This window comes from Gigantopelta aegis, chromosome 15, assembly GCF_016097555.1.
Source record: "Gigantopelta aegis isolate Gae_Host chromosome 15, Gae_host_genome, whole genome shotgun sequence".
Lineage (NCBI taxonomy): Eukaryota > Metazoa > Mollusca > Gastropoda > Neomphalida > Peltospiridae > Gigantopelta > Gigantopelta aegis.
The window spans coordinates 13,498,671-13,522,446 of record NC_054713.1 but is presented as its reverse complement, the minus strand read 5'-3'; the positions used below and the strand labels follow the sequence as shown (position 1 = coordinate 13,522,446).

The 23,776-nt window shown below is 38.2% G+C and overlaps 1 protein-coding gene across 2 annotated transcripts; it reads left to right on the top strand.

The window, feature by feature from the left end:
* The first annotated feature begins 7,363 nt into the window (after nucleotides 1-7,363).
* LOC121389880 lies at nucleotides 7,364-21,702 on the top strand. Of its 2 annotated transcripts, XM_041521539.1 has the most exons (5): nucleotides 7,364-7,640; nucleotides 14,754-14,837; nucleotides 17,131-17,241; nucleotides 20,935-21,054; nucleotides 21,570-21,702. In XM_041521539.1, the coding sequence occupies exons 1-5, from the start codon at nucleotides 7,580-7,582 to the stop codon at nucleotides 21,605-21,607; spliced, it is 414 nt and encodes a 137-aa protein (XP_041377473.1). In that variant the 5' UTR covers nucleotides 7,364-7,579; the 3' UTR covers nucleotides 21,608-21,702. The 2 variants fall into 2 exon arrangements, with proteins under 2 accessions (XP_041377473.1, XP_041377474.1); XM_041521540.1 differs by lacking the exon at nucleotides 20,935-21,054 and having other exon boundaries at nucleotides 21,570-21,701.
* The last annotated feature ends 2,074 nt before the right edge of the window (nucleotides 21,703-23,776 follow it).

The window sequence follows — 23,776 nt, the reverse complement described above, 5'->3', positions numbered from 1 at the left end:
CAAAATAAAACGATTCTGTTTCTGGTGTAAGACGTTTTGGTGTAGTATGTTCAGTCATGTTTGATGCAGGCGTTGGTTTATATATGTCTGTAAAAAGCAAGATGCATGCACTGGTTTCAACTTCCAATCAAAGTTTAATACGATTACAAACATATGCTCACGTGCCTATTGTGTAAAAGAAAATCAATAGAGTAATATTGAAGTAAAACAATAAATTGCGTGGCTTTTATATGCGAACCGATACTGCTAGTATTCAGAACTCTACGCTTATCCATTCCACTACGAGGGAGGACTGGCAAAAGCTGGGTTTGTTTTTAGTCATGCCTTTCTGATAACTCGTGCAGACACGTACCCTATAACATTCTGATTTCTATTAATAACGGTAGGAATACAAGTCCTAGGTGTACTATATAGAAAATAAAATAGCAACATTAAATTCTGAATGCAAGTCCGGGTAGGACTAACGATCCTTATGTATGGAGGTCCTCGGTTCCTAGGACTTCCATTCCTTTTGCAACGGTTTCTATTAATTGCGCTGATATGCAGATCCCAAAGACTAGACTGCATATATACCAGCCCTGTATGAACGATATGTTGCGTGTGTGTGTGTGGGGGTGGGGTGGGGGGGGGCAACTTCTTAGAGGAGGGGCATAAGCCATATTTTATCTTTATTCATAAAGAATAGGACACAAAAAACGTACATTTTTGTGATTTTCGTGTGGGTAGGTGGGTGGGGTGGGTGGGGTGGCATAGACACCCACCATCACTATGGACCTGTATACTTAGCGCGGAATTTTTTTTAAACATTTGTTTAACGACACCACTAGAGCACATTGATTAATTAATCATCGGCTATTGGATGTCAAACATTTGCTAATTATGACTCGTAGTCATCAGAGGAATCCCGCTATATGTTTTCCTAATGCAGTAAGTAATCTTTTATATGCACTTTCTCACAGACAGTATAGCACATACCACGACATTTGACCACTTGTCGTGCACTGGTTGGAACAAGAAAAAACCCAATCATTTGAATGGATCCACCGAGGTGCTTCGATCCTGCGATTGTAAGCACTTCAAGCGCGCGCTCAAACGACTGAGCTAAGTCCCGCCTCTAGGCCCCACGAGTTCTACGTCCACGTATATCCATATGTTGCACAATTAAATTGTCTGTGACAAAGTATCAGTAGCTCAACTTAGCGTGCAGATTGAAAACAATATGAGTCCTAAGTATAAACATGATATATCTGTCGCATTGTACCAATAGTTATACGTAGTGTGAATATTTAACACAGTTTGAGGTCTCAGAGTATACACCTGTGATACAACGGTCTTTTCTACTGTAACAATAGCTAAACTTAGCGACTAGATTGAAAACACTGTGCGTTCTATGTGTATCCGCCTGGTACTGAATTTTCTAATTATGTGCTTTAACAAAAGCTAAATTTAGCGTGAAGGTTGTAATCAGCCTTGGCATACCACGCTGGTCATATGAATAGCACAATATAACGCTAGCAATCTGGTACATTCATGTATAAACGATTTTAATGAAAGGACAAAAGGACACGAGAACATCGAATATTATTGAAAATGAATGGAAGATTTCATAAACGACGTCCACAAATTAGAATCGATTAATGTACCTATTGATAGATCAAGTCAGAATACAGGAAAAATAAATAATCATGGAAATAAGCTGCTAAATCACATAACTTTTATATCCTAAACGGTAGAGTAGGAAGTAACAAACATATGGGAAAGGTTACTAGCAAAGATTGTAGATTATATCATCGGCACCTATCACATATTCGAAATTGCAAACAGTTTTCAGATAAAGGATTATGATACACTGTTCTCAGACATTCATTGTCCTGTAACTCTTAGCATCAGTACCACACCGACAACAGGTATGCACGACAATACCGATGGCATGCCATCACTAACACACGCATAAACATACAAAAATTGAAACCTGATAAAGCTACAGAATTAAAACAATTATATCAATGGAGACAAACTTGAAAACATGATCTTAATACTTAACAACGATTATGTCGACATACAAGCGCGCGTTGACCGATGTTTTGAAAGAAATTTAAATTGGAAAATCAAATGCGAAACTCGAGGTCCAACATTCCAAAAGCGTTTTATAAGATGCTTAAGCCCACAGATACTGAGGATAACTTTCCACCATTAGAACATGTTAATGATTTCTTCCATGACCGTAACCTTGGAAACCCAGATGAAAATAATAGCGAAATACATATGGAAGACATTGATTTTAAAAAACCAAATGCATTAAATAGAATGATCGATGAACAAGAAATATTTTAGCAATTAAAAGGTTAAGAAATGGAACGTCACCTGGAATAGACAATATTAAAATCGAGTATATTAAGACAACTTCTGACCTTATGCTATCGGTTTTCGTCAAACACTATTTTGGATCATGGCCTTTTCCCAAATAAATGGCTTGAATGAATTATCAAACCTATTTATAAAATTAAAGGAAATCGAAAAGAACCAGAATATTATAGTTCTATAACTCTATTTAACTATTCACCTTGATTCTTAATACACGAATAAATGAATTTATTTAAGATAATAATATCCTGACCGAAGCTCAGACTGCGTTTAAAAAACAGAAGAAGATTATTCTACTACTGACCATTTATTTAACAGTTATGCCATTATCGACATTCTAAAGAATAATGGTACAAAATTGTTTTGTGCATTTGTCGACTTCCAAAAAGCATTTTATATGATATCCAGGGCTTATCTCTGGCAAAAACTACTATATAATAAAATAAACTGCAAACTACCCGTCATTATACATAATATGTATCAGGGTATTAAGCCAAGGGGAAAAAAATCTGTCGTCGATCTTATTCTCCTTCTATTTAAATGACTTAGAGACTTTTTTTAAAAAGCCAAAATTGTACGGGTGTTACGAATGCAATAGACGACGTAGATATATTTCGAGACGGGGGAGGGGGTCGAAGTCGTGTGTGTGTGTGTGTGTGTGTGTGTGTGTGTGTGTGTGTGTGTGTGTGTGTGTGTGTGTGTGTGTGTTGTTGGTAGAGGGAGAGAGGGGAACTCAGACTTCCCAGGGCTGGAGCGAATCTTCAAATTCGGGCAAATACAGATAGAAATATTCGTGTAAAATTAGCTTCCCTGAAAACTTGTTACCATTTATTTCCCATCATTCTACCCTCATCATTAGTTGTAATCCATGTAAAACAATGCGTAGTTATTCGGTTGCAACCCTGTATAGCCGTTGTACAGCTCTATATAGCTGTTTAGGCGTAATGGTAAAATAAATACATTGTTACAGTGTTGTTATCCAGATTCGGACATTTTAATTTAATTCGGGGGGGGGGGGGGGGGGGGCAGCCTGCCAATCCACCTCACCCCCTTAAAAAAATGGGAGACCGAACGCCTATGCACATTAAAAAACACCATACATGTATGTATATATTATTTCGATATATACAGTATGGACACTATGACGTGGTTTTAATACTAAACTGAATATATGCCATGTTTGTAACGGACCAGAAGACATGGACAACTGCTATATGTACTTGTCGGTATTAATTAAATGTTTTGGTGCTGAAGTGATGACAGCTAAGTAACTCACCCATTGTTTCATTTAAGACTGGTCTTGTAGACGTGTTCAAAGTAACGCTTCACGCCGAGACCATTTTGTGCACTAATTGTTTGATTGGTACCCTAATAGTAGTATGTGGGTGTCTTGGGTACCATGTATGTAAATGAAGTCACGTTACTTGGGCGTGGCCTTTTCTGATTGGTTGACCTCTAAGCGTGGGGTGTGACGTCACGGGGACGCTAATCTTGACCTACTTCAAGTACATAGACATAGGGATGGGCGTGGGAACCTGACCTTTGTGTCAGGAAGCACCGGATGTCGGCCAGATGTGTGTTAACCGTCGGGGGTCTATACAGGAAACAAATGATGAGGAAGTAGTTAATGACCCATAGAGTGGTGTCAAATGACGGAGGGTTTATCTGACTGTGACAGCTGTTCCTTTGATGTACAGGAAACAGATGGGGTGGAAGTCGTTAATGGCTATCAGATGGCAAGATGGGTTTAATCGTTTTGACGTGTGTGTGTGTGTCAACCAGATGTGAGTCTTGGCAACGGGGAGTGGAAAATTCCACGGCGTTTGAAACGTGCCCATATATGGTCATGGCGTGGGAACTCCATGAGTCATCCCAGAACGTATTCAGACACGTCTTGACCTCGAGATAGCGTGGGGACGCTACCTTGGGGGCTATAAAAAAACCAGGTTCAGAGCGCTTGCCATTCGCTCAGCAACACTGCAATAGAGAAGACGTACGCTCCAAAGATGGCATCGGGATATTCTATAATGGACAGCAGCAGTAGCAGCAGTTGTAGCAGCGGTGACAATGTTTTCGTATTCAAATGTTCCAAAAGACAGGATGAAATGCAAAAGAGTGATTACCAAACCAGAATAAAATGACAGGGATCAAACGGATGCTGCTCGCGAACATGGTGAAATCGTGGATGAAGAACCCATGGATACCCGTGAAACTGTGGATGAGGAACCCATGGATCAGATGGATGCTGCTCCAGACTATGTAACGGACTCGGCTTCCTACGATGTTGCCTATGACGCCGATGACGAATGGGATGGCCTCTCGAGACATTACTTGTTCTGCCATCGTCCCGAAATGAAAGGATTCTACAGACGTATCTACACATTTGGTCGATAGCCCCTCCAGATGAGCCAGAGACTGAGGGAACTCACCAACGCCGGTTTCTTCTACACGGGAGATCACGATGCTGTCGTCTATTACTGTTGTGGAATACACACCTATAGATGGAAGAAGATGGACGATCCGGTGATGGAACATTACAGGCTGTCCCCGAGATATCCCTACATTAATAATGTGTTCAGACATTAAACACGTGTGTGCGACTTTTCGTTTTGTAAAATAAACATGTAAATAAGACGTTTTGTTTGTTATTAATGTAAGGGTGGCCCTGAGCCGTGTATGAGTTATGCCTTGGGATGAGGGACACGGGTCATACGTATCACAAACTACATCTTTGTGCACATGCGCGAAATTGTAGAGGGTATAAATAAAAGGGTAATGGGTAACATCGTCATTTGAGGTAGAACCTTCAGAGAAGTAACATGTCAGACCAGTACAAGTTGTATGTTCCCGACGCGGACAAGTGGATTCGCTTTTCAAGTTGCAAGCTCAAGGCAAACTTCAACCTCATTTTCCTGTTCAACATGGTGGGGAAAATCAGATCATGTACAGCGTGGATCGTTGTCTAGAACTCTATGATCCCATGTGGAAAAACGAAAAAGAGGACAAGTCCCCGACACTTAAAGTTGTCATGGTCTCCCCAACACAACAGGTGGTAGATCAAGCCAAGGCCGAGCAGAAACGGAAACGAGAACAGAGTGGCGTGGAACAGAAACGACGAGAGCAGACTGGCATGGGTAAAAAACGGCACAAGCATTTCTGAAAAGACTATAAAAGGGGGCATGACAGTTTTAGCATCGCCAGTTCACGTCGAACACTTCAACAGTCAACATTATGAATCAGTGTTACATTTGCACACACAAAAAAAGGTTTGGATGCACGACTTAACTCGGCACTACAAAATAAACATGGACTCTTGGAATCTGAAAATAAGCCTTCCCAGCAGCAACAGCAGCAGCAGCAGCAGCAACAACAGCAGCAACAGCAGCAGCAGACCCTAAGATTGTTACATCCGTTCACCATGATCGTGTCGGGACCCACGTCGTGTGGAAAAACATTTTTGTTGTACAAACTGCTAAGGGATGGTAAGATCTTCCCATCGCCTCAACGCATCATGTGGCTCTACAAACGATGGCAACCCCTCTATGATATGATCAAAATGGTTGCTCAAGTGAAATTTGTTCAAGGCATACCCGAGAATTTGGAAAAGGATCGCTATTTGGATCCCAGAGTCAGAAATCTCATCATGTTGGACGACCTGATGTCTACAGCTGGAAAAAGACCCCCGCATCACCGACCTGTTCACGGAAGAAAGTCACCACAGAAACCACTCAGTGATTGCCATCAACCAGAACTTGTATCACAGCAAAGACCCGACACAAAAAAGAAACTATCATTACTTGGCACTGTTCAATAACCGCATCGACAAGCAACAATTCCTAACCTTGGTACAGCAGATGTATCCTGGAAATACTCGTCATTTGATGCAACGATTTGAGGAAGCTACCCACAGGCCCTATGGACATCTCTTGGTGAGCCTGAAACCGACCACGCCCGAACATTGGCGCCTTCGACCTAATGGTTTAGAGACGGGGCCATCCGAATGGTATAAAAGCACGAACGTAACGGCGAATGTCTCAGAAGAATTTCAACCACCGTCGGAGAAAGAGCTCTACGTGCAAATCATGCAAAGAAACGCATTCAAGATAAAACTACCAGGCATACCCACCTACTAAAGAGACGACGAAGAAGAATATGAGGTAGGCCCTCGATCATTACACCCGTCACTCAACGGCCGCAAAAACCGTGGTCTAACTAGACACATCTTTCGGAAAAGGATGATGTAACTATAACATGTTGCATAGGGAATATACATTGTTTCAACTATATATTATACAAAGTGTTATTTGACATTGCGATCTGCTGGTATTTTAAGTTTACTTTTATTCCGATTCCCAACATTGTTTTGTGTAAGAATTAGACTGAACATGTTTCAACTCATGCATGTTGACCTGCACATTATAAACTTCGATTTCGTGTATTATTCATGCCACTGACGTACGTCTGGGTATTTTGGTGCCACACAATACAGAAGATACCGATTGTAACGCTTTCTAATGTAGCCATCAAAACAAGTAACAAATAAGTAGTTTATCCCAATTTGTTTCTCCACTGGTACCAGTTTGTTTTAAGGTCAGGAAATAAGAAAGTTTTCAGAAAAACAAAAGACAACCCCCCCCCCCCCCCCCAAAAAAAAAAAAAACCCCAACACAAAACAACAACAACAACAACAAAACAACAACAACAAAACAAACCAAACCCAAAACCCAAAAACAAACAAAAAACAAAACAAAACAACAAAATCAAAAAAAAAAAAAAACACAAACAATTCTCACACACATGTGGTAGAGTTGTTTACGTGTGCTAGTGTAATTATCCACCTGTTACGTTTTTTCTAATTACACTGTAACAATAAATGCTCTTAGCGTGAAGATTGGTAATTATATATATATATATATATATATATATATATATATATATATATATATATATATATAGTCTTTATTCGTCTAAACAGAGAGTTGTAACATATAAATACATTTCATTACATACATACAAACATACAAGAATACAATAAGTTAATAAATAAAACTATGATAAATGTGGGTAAGCACATAGTGATTCAAATTGTTTGTTTAATCAAAATCAGCCATCCTGTAATAATGTGAACACGATTCTCCGTGGACACAAAACTTCAAGTTTCAATAAAAATCAGGAGTATCGACTGTTCATTACGTTACTACGAAGAAGCGACACCATGCGGCTGATCTTGGTTCTCTTTTGTCTTGTGCTGGCGATTGGGCTCGAAGCTGCTGGGGGTAAGTTAGCTTTGAAATATTATTTATTGTTTCACTTTGACGAAATTAAAAGGTGAAATATAGGAATTATGTTATGGGTATCACACTGCGGCAACATTATATTTTGATATATATAATTAAAATAATTCATGATAGTGTGTTGAACTATCACTTTAATATGTTAAAAATTGAAGTTGATATCTTTAAAAAATGAACTTGATGTCTTAAAGTGCCTTTGTAAAGACACATTTGTATTAGATGTATGGAAGGAAATAGTCTTTACATTAATATATCCGATAGTTAATTAAAAAAAAAGCCCACCGCTACGTTATTTAATATTCTAATACAACTTTCATATAAGCCATTTTTCCATTGGTTAATTTTCGTGATAAATCGGACGATAGATGTACGCAGTCATGGGCAACCAGGATTAGTTTTATCATGATGACAAAATTCCGAGAACTCGTCCAATATGCTGTCACTTAGCATCATATGTGGTGTTTTCGTTAGTATATTAATTCCGCGTCTTCCATTATATTTAAACGTCAATATAAATAATTTTCAACAAAATTACTAACTTCAGATGAAAATGATGCTATTGTTACTATTTTGTTATTATTTCGTGTCATTGTAACCTTTAACACTTCGTTAGCAGCAATGAACGTGCACCCACCCAAAGTAAGGTCCGGTCACTGATCGACCGCAGCAGTCACCAACATGTGACTTGTGGTCTGCTCTTCTAGTTTGTGTTCTCAAAAGGGTGCAAGCAGGTTCATCAGAAATAATTATATCACAATCTGAAGTACCACATTTTTGTTTAGAACATACATTTTGTAACAATAAAATTAATAAAGAAGACAAGATGGAAATGACTTGATTTTTAAACGCAATTTTAAAGGGACACGCCCTAGTTGTTAACCGCTATTAAACCCGTTGTTTTTCGCTATTAAACCCATTTTCTCACAAATAAAATTACACTTTACTTACATTTTAGTATTTAGAATATACATTTCCATTCACCTGAAATGTTTTTTGGTAATCCTGGTAATCCTGGTGTTTGTAATACCACAAAATGCATTTTTCGTATTTCTTAAAAACGCACGCGCGTCTGAGAAAAAAACGTTGAGCAGACAAGGTCTAATCTACTTTTAGAGGGGATCTTCCCGTTTCAACGTCACAGACGTTGGTATACCACGTGACCGTTATCATTTTGGTTCGGTTTGTTTTCTCGTGCACGGTTCGCGCAATCAACATCCGATTTGTTGTCGTTTGCTTGTCCTTCATTTGTGAGGTTTTTCTTCACAGTTCGTGAACATTTTCATTAACAATAAAGTTCAGACAAGTAAGTATCTCAATACAAAACGTTACAAACCTTTACGATATCTGTGAGGACAGAACAGTTGGAACATGCCCAGGAGAGGTAAAAGGAACGCACCCCAAGTCTGTGTGCACTCTGGGAAATTTGTCGTGACATAGGCATTTCTGTGCTTCGAGCGACATCTACCGGTGACATCAGAATACTAACTTTAAAAATTATTTCAAGTTATTGGGTCACGGGGATTCCCATGGTATTTATCGATATAAAACCTGCTTTTTCACTCTATTTTATAAAAAACGTGATCTAAGTGTGTTACAGTTGTGTAGATTCACCAAAATTAGAATTAATTTTCGCGGGCTGAAACTAGGGCGTGCGACTTTAAGCAACCTTAACTGCTTTAAAATATCGCACAATTCTGAAAAACTTTTGAAAATAATATTTGCGCTTTAGTAAATGCATAAATTATTTTCTGTATTTATATAAACTTTAAGTGAAAATATGTTAGCGAGTTATAAACTTGTAGATCCCATCAACGTGGTTTTTGTACAAAATTATACCAAGCGAATTCCTCAAAATAATTCAATATGAGGTTGAAACGCCGCTCACAAATGTAATCCAATCATATCCATGTCTTGCAACAGAAATTAACAGCCAACGAAAATATTTCCTTTCGTGTATCCTGTATTACAATAAATTATGTTCAAAAGACAGACTACAATGCTGATATTTGCCATTTGGTTCGCTCCTAAGTCAGTGACGTCAAGTGAAGAGAACGAAACAAATATTACGTCATACTTTTACTTACCACACGCGTTTTCATTGAATATCGTAAGGAGAATAGATAATTAATTTGTTTATATTTGTGTGATTTCGTTCATAAAACCACAATACAATGTCTTACAGATACTCCTAATAGGTGTAGTGTTAGAATAGGGATAATATCACTGTGTTTAGTTGTTAACTATAAGGATTTATCACACAATTTGGATTTAGGGACGAGACGAAGTCGAGTTCGTCTCGTCCCTAAATCCAAATTTTGTGATAAATCCTTATAGTTAAAGGGACACACCCTAGTTACGGCTATTTGTTAACCATTACGGCGTTGTTTTTCGCTATTAAACCCCATTTTTCACAAATAAAATTGCACTTTACTTACATTTTATTATTTAGAATACACATTTCCATTCACCTGAAGTGCTTTTTGGTAAACCTGATGTTTGTAAAACCACGAAATGCATTTTTTGCATTTTTTCACAAGACTTTCTGTCGAGAAAAAACCGTTAAGCAAGCGAGGTCCAATCTATTTTTAGAGGGGATATTTCCATTTCAATGTCACAGACGTTGGTATATCACGTGACCGTTATCATTTTGGTTCGGTTTGTTTTCTCGTGCACGGTTCGCGCAATCAACATCCGATTTGTTGTTGTTCATTTGTGAGATTTTTCTTCACAGTTCGTGAACATTTTCAGTAACAATAAAGTTCAGACAAGTAAGTGTCTCAATACAAAACGTTACAAACCCTTATAACCAATAATTTTGCTAAGTCTTACGATATCTGGAGAGGGGATACAACCAGGACAGAACAGTTGGAACATGTCCAGGAGAGGTGAAACGAACGCACCCCAAGTCTGTGACATTTGTCGTGACGTAGGCATTGTTGTGCTTCGAGCGACATCTACCGGTGACATCAGAATACTAACTTTCAAAATTATTTCAAGCAATTGGGACATGGGGATTCCCATGGTATTTATCGATATAAAACCTGCTTTTTCACTCCATTTGATAAAAACGTGATCTAAGTGTGTTACAGGTTTGTAGATTTAACCAAATTATAATTTATTTTCGCTGGATGGAACTAGGGTGTGCGGCTTTAACAACGAACCACAGTGATATTATCCCCTAAGTAATCTGTTTTCTGAAACACGTCGACGAAAAACACTTGTCCGATGCTAGCAGAGCTATTTTAGCCAGTGAAGATGGCTCCCTTTTCAACAGTTTCTTGGACTTATCCTTCACGTCAAAAGATGATAGTAGTGATGGAGAAAGCAAACGTGTCTTGTCGTATCTGTTCGAGCCTAAATGTGATAGTGATGATCCGGATATAGATATGAGATTATGACTGTTGAGATCAGATCATATCGGACGAGTTGGTAAAAGCCACGAACGAACATTTTAAAGAGCCGAGTAGGTTATAAGATAAATGTTCGCTTTGTTTTGTTTTACAAACTATATATGTATTTACCATCGTTAGCGTTTGATGGTACGACTTTAAAAGTCTAATTATTCCCAAAGGTCAAAAGTTACCGTATTCACGTCAGATTTCGTACGGTCGTATATTCGCAACAATTACCGGTGTCGTAATGGAATTCACCACTTCTTTTGTGTTGTTTTGTTTTATTTCGTGTGCTTTATCCCGATGTTGGACGATTTCTACATACGCGTGACGTCATAACATGTTTTACGACGGTTGACGTCATAACTCATGTTTTTCAGAATTCTATTTTTTAACCCTAATTTGACAGTCTAGTTTTCAAATTTATTTAAGAATTGAACACGACATTTTTTTAGTTTCATGCTAGTATGAAACGCAAAACCGCTTTACACACTTTATTCATACAGTGTGTAAAGCGGTTTTGCGTTTCATACTAGCATGAAACTCAAAAATGTTCACGTTCAATTCTTATAATTCCAAACACATAACCATGTCATTAATGTAAAGCTCTTTGAAATAAAAAGTGAACTCTATTTTCCAACTATTTACTATTTTATTAACACGAAATTCATACTCAACATCATCTTCATAAATCAAGGCTAATATTCGTTCCTCGTATTCAGCCTTGATACATGTAGTTAAAATTACTGATATCCACTACTAGCGCCCTCTATTGGAAGAAAATTTGTAACACCGATTATGTCCCTTACACGATGACATCGCTGACCAATCACAGCATCGGTAACATGTGACAATCTTGAAAGCAATATCAAAAATTAACCGCCGACACCTTTTTTTTAACATATCGTGACAAACACCACACGTTTCCACGGACGCTGACGCTGCCATCTTTGTTTACAATAACAAGGGAATCTATAAGGAGCGTTCCGATTCGTTGCAATCAGATCTCATCGCATCCAATGAAATTTAAGCATTTTGTGGCACGATTTCTTGACTACATGTATCAAGGCTGAATACGAGGAACGAATATTAGCCTTGATTTATGAAGATGACTCAACATTAGAGGAATCCCCATGGTGGTTCGGCTTTCCCCGTCAATAGCCGAATGAGAGAATGACAATGTTACAATCATTAATACAATTCATATTAATTTTTTTTGCATTAAATGTCAATACCAACTAGAAACATTGTGAAGCGGTTGGTGTATGAATATTTAACTACGAACTGCATGGCGCCATTTTTTTTATTACTGTCAAGATTTACCAATTACGACGTTGGAATTACAGTTATCAAATTTTGAGTGCGTGAAAATTCCATATGTTCTAAGATTTGACATGGAGAAAGTGGTTTCAATGTTTCCGGAAATGGATGAAAGAAGTGTGTCGCGAGTTTCTGTGTTTACTGGCCTTGTAATTGTGGAAGTGGCGACAACACAGGATGGTTTTGGCGTGTGTGTGACTTCAAGTGGTGCGACACAAGTATTCGTGAGATTTAACGTGTTTAAATTAAAATCTCCAAAAAATTGTATAGGAACATCTGACATGTTACGATGTCTAACGCTGACACTTGGAAGTTTGACAGCAGACGATTACTGTTTGATGTCTAAAAATATAATCTCAAGGAAATTCCTCGGGGATTCCTTTGTTGACATAATTCATAAAGTAGTTCCGGCTATAAGCCAAAAATAGCGCTAAACTGAGATTCATGGTGCTATGAATGTCAGTTTTTATCATCACGTGATACGAATTTGACCAATCAAAGGGTTTATAACAAAGGCATTTTTAGAGATTGGAATTATTTTAATATGAAAACATAATAAATTATATAATATATATATATATATATATAATTAAATTTCTTTGCGTCTATACACTTTACGCAATCTGATTGGTCCAGAGGTGCTTTCTTTTTCTTTTTGTTCATATCTCGATGAACCGAAAATAATTAAGCCACGCCTACTACCCCCCCCCCCCCCCCCCCACACACACACACACACACACACACACACTGACTCGCACTGCTTTTGTGCAACAAGCCGGAATATTATTCTGGCAATCATATTTAGATATTTTGAAGAAAACTAACGTGAAAGCTACCAAAAAAAAATGTATACGATAAATTAATGGAAAATGCTATAGCAGAGTAGACATATGGATCTATACGCAATGATTTAAAAAACAAACAAAAATCCTCTTGTCCAGTTTTCAGGGTTTGCTAATCTCCTGCCTTAACCCTTTAATGCCCGTGACAAAACTAGCATGAATTCAGATAAAATATTGGTTTGTGAATAAACATAGCATCATTTAAAAACACGTTTGAGTATATTTGAAATAAATATTTATTTTTTATTTGTTTTTAAATGTACTCATATGAGTACATCGGGCTGTACTCGTATGAGTACAAAAGTAATTATTACATCAGATTTAAAAAATATTTGTTGCAATGAGAGAAAAAACATATCAAATTCATTTAACACACCATTAGAACAATGTAGCAGATCTATAAGTGCAGAGAAAAGACTAGAAGATCAATCTAATTAAAATTAGCTCCACTATTACATGTGGATCTAACACCAGCCAGTTGGAGCTCATGTCCACCAATCAAAACCTTACTTGCAGAATCCTGCCAGTGATTTAAAAATAATTTGAAAACATTCCGAAAGGGTATACAATATGTTTCATGTGAATTACGAATGCCTTATTTAGACCAGTAGAACTAATTTTAATCGGATTGCTAACAACACTGCGTAGTCCCCAATGTCCAGGTAACATTTCGTCTGTAAATAATAATTTAAATATTGACCAATCACACTTCGCCTTTTATAACGTTATTTGGGAGCATACAAATTCTAAAAATATCGGGCGAGTCTATTTTAGTGGCCGCAGTACAGCGAACCATACCAATACATACGGGGTGGGTTATCAGTCTTCAATTTTACATTAAAAATTATTTATTTATTTATTTATAAAAAAAAAAAACCTAACTAAATCAGTCTTCATTTTTACATTACAAATTATTTATTTTATAAAATAAAACATATTTTAAGGCATTCGTAATTCACACGAAACATGTCGTATACCCTCAGGATAATTCGGAATGTTTTCAAATTATTTTTAAATCACTGGCATGATTCTGCAAGTGAGGTTTTGATTGGTGGACATGAGCTCCAACTGGCTGGTGTTAGATCCACATGTAATAGTGGAGCTAATTTTAATTAGATTGCTACAAGATTAACATGTTGCCGTAGGTGCCTATTGTACTAAACGAGTACACATTTAAATGTTTGGCTCTGTTCAAATATAAGTTTAATCATTCAAGTAAACTGTACTAATTTTGAGGATATTAGACCTATATGGAAATTCTCAGTACTTATTCATTAGAAATATTTCATTTTTGCAAATAGTGTTTGTGTTTATAAAGTATGCACTCATTAGAGTACACTGGGCGTTAAAGGGTTAATATCTATGTATGTAATACATACGTATCGTAGCAAGTCTGTGCTTGAAACAGTTGTCTCATGGAAGCACGCCACAAACTACCCACACCCACAACTACATCCGCACCCACGCAAGTCTGTGTGTGGGCGATCAGGAATCATTTGATGTTCAGTGGCGCACGTTTGAAATACCTCTTCATTTTACAGATTGCCACAAAGGATCGAAATACGATGCTAAAGCTAAAAAGTGTATCTGCCAGTCCGGGTATTTTGGTAGAACTTGTAGCAATAGTAAGTATGTTTTGAGTTTTACTAAAACTTTCACAAGCATAATGACTTGTGAATGACACAAATACATCCATATATACATTCCCCCTCTCCACACACACACACACAATCACACACACACACACACACACATACATTGATAACTCGATAGCTTAGCACGTATCGTGGCAAGTCTGCAAGCTGTAGGCGATTCGGTGCCACAGGTTCGAGCTCCAGCAACGGCATGAGACAATTTGTGGTTGATATCTTTGTAAAATTAAATAGCTGATAAAATTTGAAAGTGTTAGGTCTGTTGTAGTAATATTTGTTTAGATAAGTTGATCTTTCATTTGTAAAGTAAGTCAGACGTCCCATAACTCACCAACGGGTGTGTAAGAAAATACACATATAGAAGCAGAAGGGTGATCAGCTTGATTCTTGAAATTACATACCTATTACATTGCGAATTTGTTTTCGAAAATTATTTATATCTTTAATTAACAATAGACTTCCGGTATTATCTGATCAAGTTGCAACCAAAAATATCAGTCTGGTTTTCGACAAGTTTACTCCAGAATTGATAATATATATTTTTTTAATTATATATTTTATTAGAATCACTAACAGGAGCTACGAAAATGTGTACTGTGTTTTTATTGATTTTGAGAAAGTGTTTGATTCTGTGTGACGTATAGGTTTATGGCAAAATCATTAGGTTGTAATATTGATGGGAAATGTTTCAGAATAATATTTAATATGTATGATGGTATCGAATCTAGAATTGTACATTATGACAATAAATCTTAATATCTAATAAATATCTAATCTAATATTGTCTACGGCAAGGCGAAAATTACTAATTTTTTTCACGTTCGTTATATTTAAATGACTTAGAACATTTTAGTTATAGAAAAAAGCAAATATATTGAATCAGTAATAAAGACACTTCATAATGATCTTAATGTATACCTTAGGTTATATGTGTTGCCATAATTATGGTGATGATACTGTACTACTAGCTGAAACAGCAGATGATCTTCATGAAATACATAGCTTTAAATTATACCGCGAAACATGGAATCTTAACAGCCAAGACCAAAACTGTGCTCTTTCAAGAAGCAATTTTGAAACAATGTATAACAATAAAGAAATAGGAATTGTAACTGATGTTAAATGACATGGGCTTATCTGAGTATTTTCATTTCATTTCAGCTTATTGTTGTGCTTATATTCAATTAATAATACCGTGCTGAGTAAATCTGGATCATTCAGAAATGCTAAACAAATATATTTAATCAACCGAGGCTCAAAGTCTATGTTTGCTGTACTAACAAAATGTAGTCAGTTTAATTTATGAGTTAACTGCCAATTAGGTTTGTTCGATAAGATTGTAAAATGAGTCTAGAGATTGGAGGTAAAAAATAGGATTCTCCAGTTGAATGATAAAAACAGTTGACCAGTTTTAATTTTTGGTAAAAAAAACCCTATATATATATATATATATATATATATATATATATATATATATATATATATATATATATATATGTGTGTGTGTTTGTGTGTGTGTGTGTGTATGTGTGTGTGCAAGGGTATTCATTACACCATTGTCAAGATTGGCTTCTCAGCCTTGTTGTGGTTGGGAACACAATTCAGACCCCTGTCCCGTAATGATTTTTCAGCGGATGTTAGATGGTTAGTTTTACCAGTTAGGTTAACAATGTTAGTTCCTAATCCTATAGAAGAGTGGATATTATCTCATCCAACTGGGGTAAAGTTTATTGGCACTTGTTCCTGCCCAGTGCATATTGTCTTGCCTAGCCTTCAAATCACATGCGGGAAGCGTATTTCTTGCACACCCGTTGGTGAGAACGTCATGCGTTATTTTTGATAACACATGGTTGTTTGCACATGTACGTGTGTTAACAGTTTTAAGACATACGACTGGCTGCTCCTAGGTGATGACCAGGTCACCACTTCCATACATCCAATGAAAAACTATACGATGTAAATCGATTACATTGTGAGGTATAGTTAACCTGCTGTGAGATAAATAATATCTAACGGCCACCCACGTATTATTGTCCAAATATTCTCTGTGTGTGTCTGCGTGCGTGTGTGTGTGTGTGTGTTATATTTTACAAATACAATATTACCTATTATGCATCGTTCTATTTCTTTTTCTGCGATTGGACTAAGATCATCATATGTGTGTGTGTGTGTGCATGCGCGCGCCTGTGTTTATTTTACACATATAACATCACCTGTTATACAAATACCATTAAACAGTGATGCTGTTCGTTTTGTTTTTTTACAGGATGCAAAGACTATTTGCACAGTGAAGGAACATTCGTATGGGACCAGTTTTGTCTTCATAAGCACTTAGTGTGGAGGGACTGCGTGAAGTCATGTTCAGCATGCAGTGCAGGTAAGACACGACGTGATATATATATATATATATATATATATATATATATATATATATATATATATATATAATACTAAACAGCACAAGTCATATGAGATTCGTGCATTATATAGACAATACTAAACTACAAACGTTATGCAAGATATAGAGAATAATACATGAGTTTCCGTTTGATACTATTTATCTTACAACGAGTTGTTTGAAAACGTATCCAACGGGCGAAAGCGAGTTGGATACGTTTTTAAACAACGAGTTGTAAGATAAATGGTATCAAACGGACACGAATGTAGTATTCTATTTCTTACATACCTCGAAACAATGAAAATGTAAATAATATATTATTTTGTTACAGAACGTAGCCTAACTGGGTCATGGCGTATGGATACTTGGCTTTAAGCATACATACCATGTCATAACCAAATCACTACTCTTCTAACAGATGAACGTGCATTATATGCATGCATAATGTTTTATTATGATGGTACGCTACGGATACCATGTACGATAGTAAGTGTATTATATAGAAAATTATAATAAACTACAACATTCATGTACAATAAACGTGTAATATATATATATATATATACACGTGTGTTTCTCTGTGTGTGTGTGTGTGTGTGTGTGTGTGTGTGTGTGTGTGTGTGTGTGTGATCAGCAGCTTCAACACGAAATCGTCCTAGATTACGTATCTGCTTAAGGGGAGTACTCATTACGCGATTAGTCGTACCGACTTGTCTCATGCGATCGAGTACGGTGAGAACACCTAAATCGTACCGATTAGAACATGTCCTATTTCTCACGACAAATCGTGAGCTATCAAATCACATTAAAGTACAACCGTTTAGTTTTGTCACTTCCGGTTTTTTACCCATTTGCTTCTAAACATGTTAAAATGTCCGGATTTCATGTGTCCATAAACCCTATTATTGTCCAGATGTGGTCAATAATTGTTTTGTTACATAATGAGATCACTAAATTGTCTGCATTCATGTTTTCCTTATTTCAGTGGAAATGTGTAGGGACTTACATTTCCCGCAAGATATTTTTAAACTGACCAGGGCCCATATTTTCGAAGCTATCTTAGCGCTACGAAATCGTGAAACCATCGTAGGGTGTGACGTCACTACAACACACGTCATAGTGACGTCTTAGCTTACGATAATTTTACGATTTCGTACGCTAAGATGTCTTCGAAAATATGGGCCCAGCTTTGTTTAACGTCATGAAATCTTATGACGTAACGTCTCCCCCCCCCCCCCCCCCCCACACACACACACACGCACACGATTGGAGTCGCTACGACAAATCGTATGCGAGAAGTATTGTATTGTATATATACTCTTCAAAAGAAGAAACGCAAAACCACATTGTCGTAACATTTGGAGAATTGATTTAATTATTGAATGGTGAGTCCGATAATTACCAAATGTTGCAGGATTGTTCACAATTCACTCTAGTCCATTGTGAGTAAGTGATAGGACACACCACCAAGGTGAAGGTCATCTGGAGTCAATACCGGGTGTGGCCTCCGCGTGTGTTGACAACTGCCTGGCACCGCCTGCCCATTGAAGCAACCAGAGTACGGATGACGTCCCGGGGGATGGTGGCCCACTCGGCCTGCAAGGCTGCTGCCAGCTCGGGCAGGGTCTGGGGCTGTGGTTGTCGCTGTCGGAGGCGTCGGTCCAACTCGTCCCATAGATTCTCAATTGGGTTCAAATCCGGTGATATCGATGGCCAAGGAAGGACATTAATGTTGTTGTTCTGTAGGAAAGCCGTTGTGAGACGTGCTGTGTGAGGCCTGGCGTTGTCATGTTGGAACACTGCGTTGGCGTTGGCCATAACTGGAACGATGTGTGGCCGGAGGATCTGGTCAATGTAGCCCTGTGCATTCAGGTTGCCCTGCACGTGGACCAGGTCAGTTCTGCCAGTGTGTGAGATGGCTGCCCACACCATGACACTACCCCCGCCGAATCTGTCCACTTCCTGCACGCAGTTTGCCGCATAACGTTCACCACGACGCCTATACACGCGACATCTTCCATCATGACGTCGGAGCAGAAATCGGGACTCGTCACTGAACCACACCTCTCTCCATCGCAGTTGAGGCCATTGTCGATGAATCTGGCACCACTGCAGTCGGAGTCGACGGTGTTGTGGTGTTAAGATGACACCTCGAACTGGACGTCTGGCACGAATTCCTACCTCACGTAGGCGGTTCCGTACGGTCTGGTCGGATATCCTGCGCATACCTGGTATTGCTGCGGCTGTGGAGGTGGCAGTAGTCAATCGTTCCCGAAGGTGGCGTACCCGGATGTAGCGGTCCTGCCCGGGGGTAGTGACCCGTGGTCGACCGGATCTAGGGAGGTCACGTGTTGATCCATGTTGCTGGTAACGGTCCCACAGTCTGGAGATGGTGCTTGGGGACACATGGAATGCCCTGGCAACGGCCGTTCTGGATTCGCCTGCGTCTAGTCGGCCGATGGCATTGTTTCTCTGCGGTTCACCGAGACGTGGCATGTCCTGGATTGTCAACTGTCGGCCAGATACAGAGGCCTGGCAAGCGAACACCCTGCACTTTTATACTGTCGGTGTTCATGTTGCACGTGCAGACAACGCACGTGCAGTGGTGACATGGTTTGCACGTGGCTGCGTTTTTGCGAATATTCACATTTTGGAACTTTATTGTACAGTAGCTGCGTTTTATCGAATGTAACCGTGGGAATGTGTTATAACCCATTTGTACCCTTTTGCGTTTCTTTTTTTGAAGAGTATATATATGTTTGTAAACACCTCAATGTAACACCGTTTGGTGTTCTGAGTGAATAAAGTTCTGTTCTGTTCTGTTCAGAAGTCGGTGAGACAAATCGCATAATGACAACGCCGCTTTACCAATTTGATACTAGGTAACTGATTTGATTTGAATGTAGATTGCTTCGTCCAGTAATACGTTTTGATATATTTAACCCGCAAATCACTGTAGAATGGACAGTACAAAATAAAGTAAAATTCATCTTCAATCAGGTTACATTTACAAAGACTGCAGATTCTCTGGTCACGTTGTTTGTAAAGACCAGTTTCTATATAAAAGTAGATGTGCTGAACAGATGTGCTGACCATCTATATATATAGGTTCGAGTAAGAGCTAAGTGAAAACCGTTCAAAATCATGCGCCAAATGACCTCATGAAAACTGCGCAATATTTAAATTTTTCGGACTTAATCCTACGGGACATTCACAATTCAATAGCACCACAAACGCCCCCCCCCCCCCCCCCCCCGCTCGCTACCGACCCTGGTCGGGTTGCTGGTGCTCTCTTGCACTTGCCAGAGTGGGCGGTCCCTCCTCCAACCCACCCCAACCCTTTCCCGTCCTAGGCGGACGAGCTGGCGTTAGTCAACAGCTGCGCCTATGATAGACGTGCACTACAATGGCTTGCTCTGAATGGACACGTTAAACCCTATTATCTGACTTGACCTGACCTGACCTGACCTGACCTGACCTGACCTGACCTGACCTGACCTGACCTGACATCAATATGTACATAAGAAACTTCTAATTCTGTAAGATAAATTGCTTTGACAAATAATACTGATACCTGGAACTGTTTTGTATTCAGAAACAATTTCATTTGCACTAGTGGACACATTGTTGTGGAGATTGGAGTTAATGGTGCGTGTATGTGTATATTTACAGCCGAGTGTAAGGACAACAAACCGAACTGGTGTCAACGCGTGAGGTTTCAAGTTATGGTCCTAACAAAAAGGAGACTATGTTACCGTGCGAAAGAAAACTGCCCGACGCATTGCCACAAGAGTAAGACTGACTTAGTATGCATTATACTTCGCGTGTGTACAGATTGTACACGAGTTTTGTCCGTCTCTCTGTCTCTCTCTCTCTCTGTCTGTCTGTCTGTCTGTCTCTCTCTCTCTCTCTCTCTCTCTCTCTCTCTCCTCTCTCTCTCTCTCTCTCTCTCTCTCTCTCTCTCTCTCTCTCTCTCTCTCTCTCTCTCTCTCTTGTTATATATATGTATGTATGTATGTATTGATATATGAATATCTATATAGTGTATGTATGTCGAGGTTGACTGTTACATACATAGATATTAACGCATTGGCGCAGGGAATAATTAAATCCGTTCTGGCCTCACAATTTGTCCCAAGCCGTTGCTGGGACTCGATCCTGTGGCACCGAATTGCCCGCAAATTGCCAGACTAACCATATTGAGGCATCCATATATATCTTACTGTTTTTACTTGTTGCACCATGATAACTGCAATGCTATACAAATTTGATTCTTTTTAAATATTTTTGTTTTCCTTTTTTAACAGACGGCAAAAGAAATGAAAATGTGTTTCAAGATGGATGAAGATCCAACCACTGGAACTCGTCGACTTCAACTAAAAGTTGCAATTATTGTAATGCCGATCATATTGACACGTTAAAATAAAACAATAGTTTCCATGTTCGTCATTTATTTGTTATGTGTGACAGAAAAGTAACAACTTATTCACCACAGCAAAGGCGTGTACAAGTTAAGCCAAAACTATCCCCCAACACACCACACACACACACACACACACAAAGACAAGAAACCGAGTTTACATAGGGAAAAGGGCCGACGTTAAACACAATTCGATGTAGTAATAATTATTTAAATGATTTTGAGTTTAAGAAAAAGGTTCAGTACGTATAAAGTATTTTATGTTGGCCGATAAGTGTGAATATAATAAAACCAGTAATGAATTAGTTTTTAAATACGCACTTGAAAACTGATATTTCTACTTAGTATTTCTCTTTAAACATTTCACCTCACATTATAAGATCGGTATCCCACAATTTTCGTTTACGATTTCCGTGTGTGTGTGTGTGTGTACCTATTTACCATGTATTTCCATCATTCTACCCGTAAAATTAGTTGTAATCCATGTGAAAATGCGTAGTTATTCGTTTGAAACCGTGTTTAGCTGTTTGGCAATAATGCTGAAATGAATAAACGTTGTTATCCAGATTCGGACATTTTCTTTAATTCGTGCAAAAATTAATCATCATCATCCCCCCCCCCCCCCCCCCCCCCCCCCCCTATTAATTGGCAGCCCGTACGTCTATGAACTGGATATTAAGAATTTTTACATATTCTGTATCATTTTGGTATTGATCAAAATGACATGAATTAATAACTTATGAAAAGGACATCAGTGTGATTCCAGCTCCATAGTTAGTTAAGTATATGTACATGTATATTTATGATTTTCGTATTTTTCTCTAGAATACATTACATCTTTACGTACCGACAGTGTCACTTGATGTCGGTCGGGGCAGGACGTACCCCAGTGGTAAAGCATTCGTTTGATGTATTTATATGCACTTTCCCACAGACAGAACAACACATACCATGACCTTTGATACAACAGCCTTGGACACTGGTTGGAACAGGGACAAACCTAATCAGATAATGAGTCCACAGGGGTATTTCGATCCTATGATGCAACCACCTCGGTCGAGGGAACTATTGACCGAGTTAAATCACCCCCATGTTCTAAATGATAAAAAATGTATTTAATATGTAATTTTAGTAGCCAAAAATGCTCTATTTCTTGGCAAAAAGCTACAAGAGAAATAAAATCAGACAGCAGTCCATTTATTGATTTGTCCGACTACTTTTATATTTTATTCTTGTCACACCGTCCATGCAGGAAATCTATGAAACAGAGTGGTATACTTCTAAATGACTACATGTCCCTAGGTGTTTTTATTGTTCATTTGTGTACTGTATATATACATGCTCCTTGAACTTGATCCAAGAACACTGAGGAATTAACACAATATTTGTTAAACCATTTTCGTCAACAAGGAAGGGAAAACCCTTCGAAACAAAATGTCATCCAATCAACAAAGAGTCCACAATGCATTTCCTATTAACATGAAACCAAAAGATCCTATTGGCCAGAACTGTTGAGAGCATAAATCAACCAAGATGATTGGAGAAACCAAAATTACATGATAAAGTAGACCAAATAACTTCCAGCCGGGTCAAAGTTGGAGGTGCACGGAAGTTTTGATAGAGAAGTGAACACCACAAGTTCTGTGATTGGTAATAATTTAAAAACATAGTAATAACATTCACATTCAACATTAAACATTTAAGAAACCATCAAAAACACTGGGCGATTTAAACACGATAGGCCGAATTTACAAAGCCTATTGTAGACGTGCACACGTGCAACTACGTACATTTACTATGCTTAAACACCTGCGTTTAAGGTAAACAGGCTTCATAAATTCGGCCCGACGTCTTCCTAAATATCTTTTGATTTGATTTTATCCATTTGAATCATGAGTGCCTGTCAACGCAACTGTTTAATTTTCAAATAAGCTAAGTTTTTTGCAGGTTTAAATTTGTCTAACCAGTATCAGAAACGGTATTCGAATATATATCTATCTATCTTTCTATCTATATATACATATATATAGGTTATTACCAGAGTGTTTTTCGGTATCGTCAATATCATATATTAGGAATAAAAATTGTATTATG

Bases quoted from the DNA above. Each gene is read 5' to 3' on its own strand.
- LOC121389880 (XM_041521539.1), top strand. From the start codon at position 7,580: ATGCGGCTGATCTTGGTTCTCTTTTGTCTTGTGCTGGCGATTGGGCTC. The intron at 7,641-14,753 runs GTAAGTTAGCTT...TTCATTTTACAG, and splicing joins TGGGCTCGAAGCTGCTGGGG to ATTGCCACAAAGGATCGAAA. The intron at 17,242-20,934 runs GTAAGACACGAC...GTATATTTACAG, and splicing joins ATGTTCAGCATGCAGTGCAG to CCGAGTGTAAGGACAACAAA.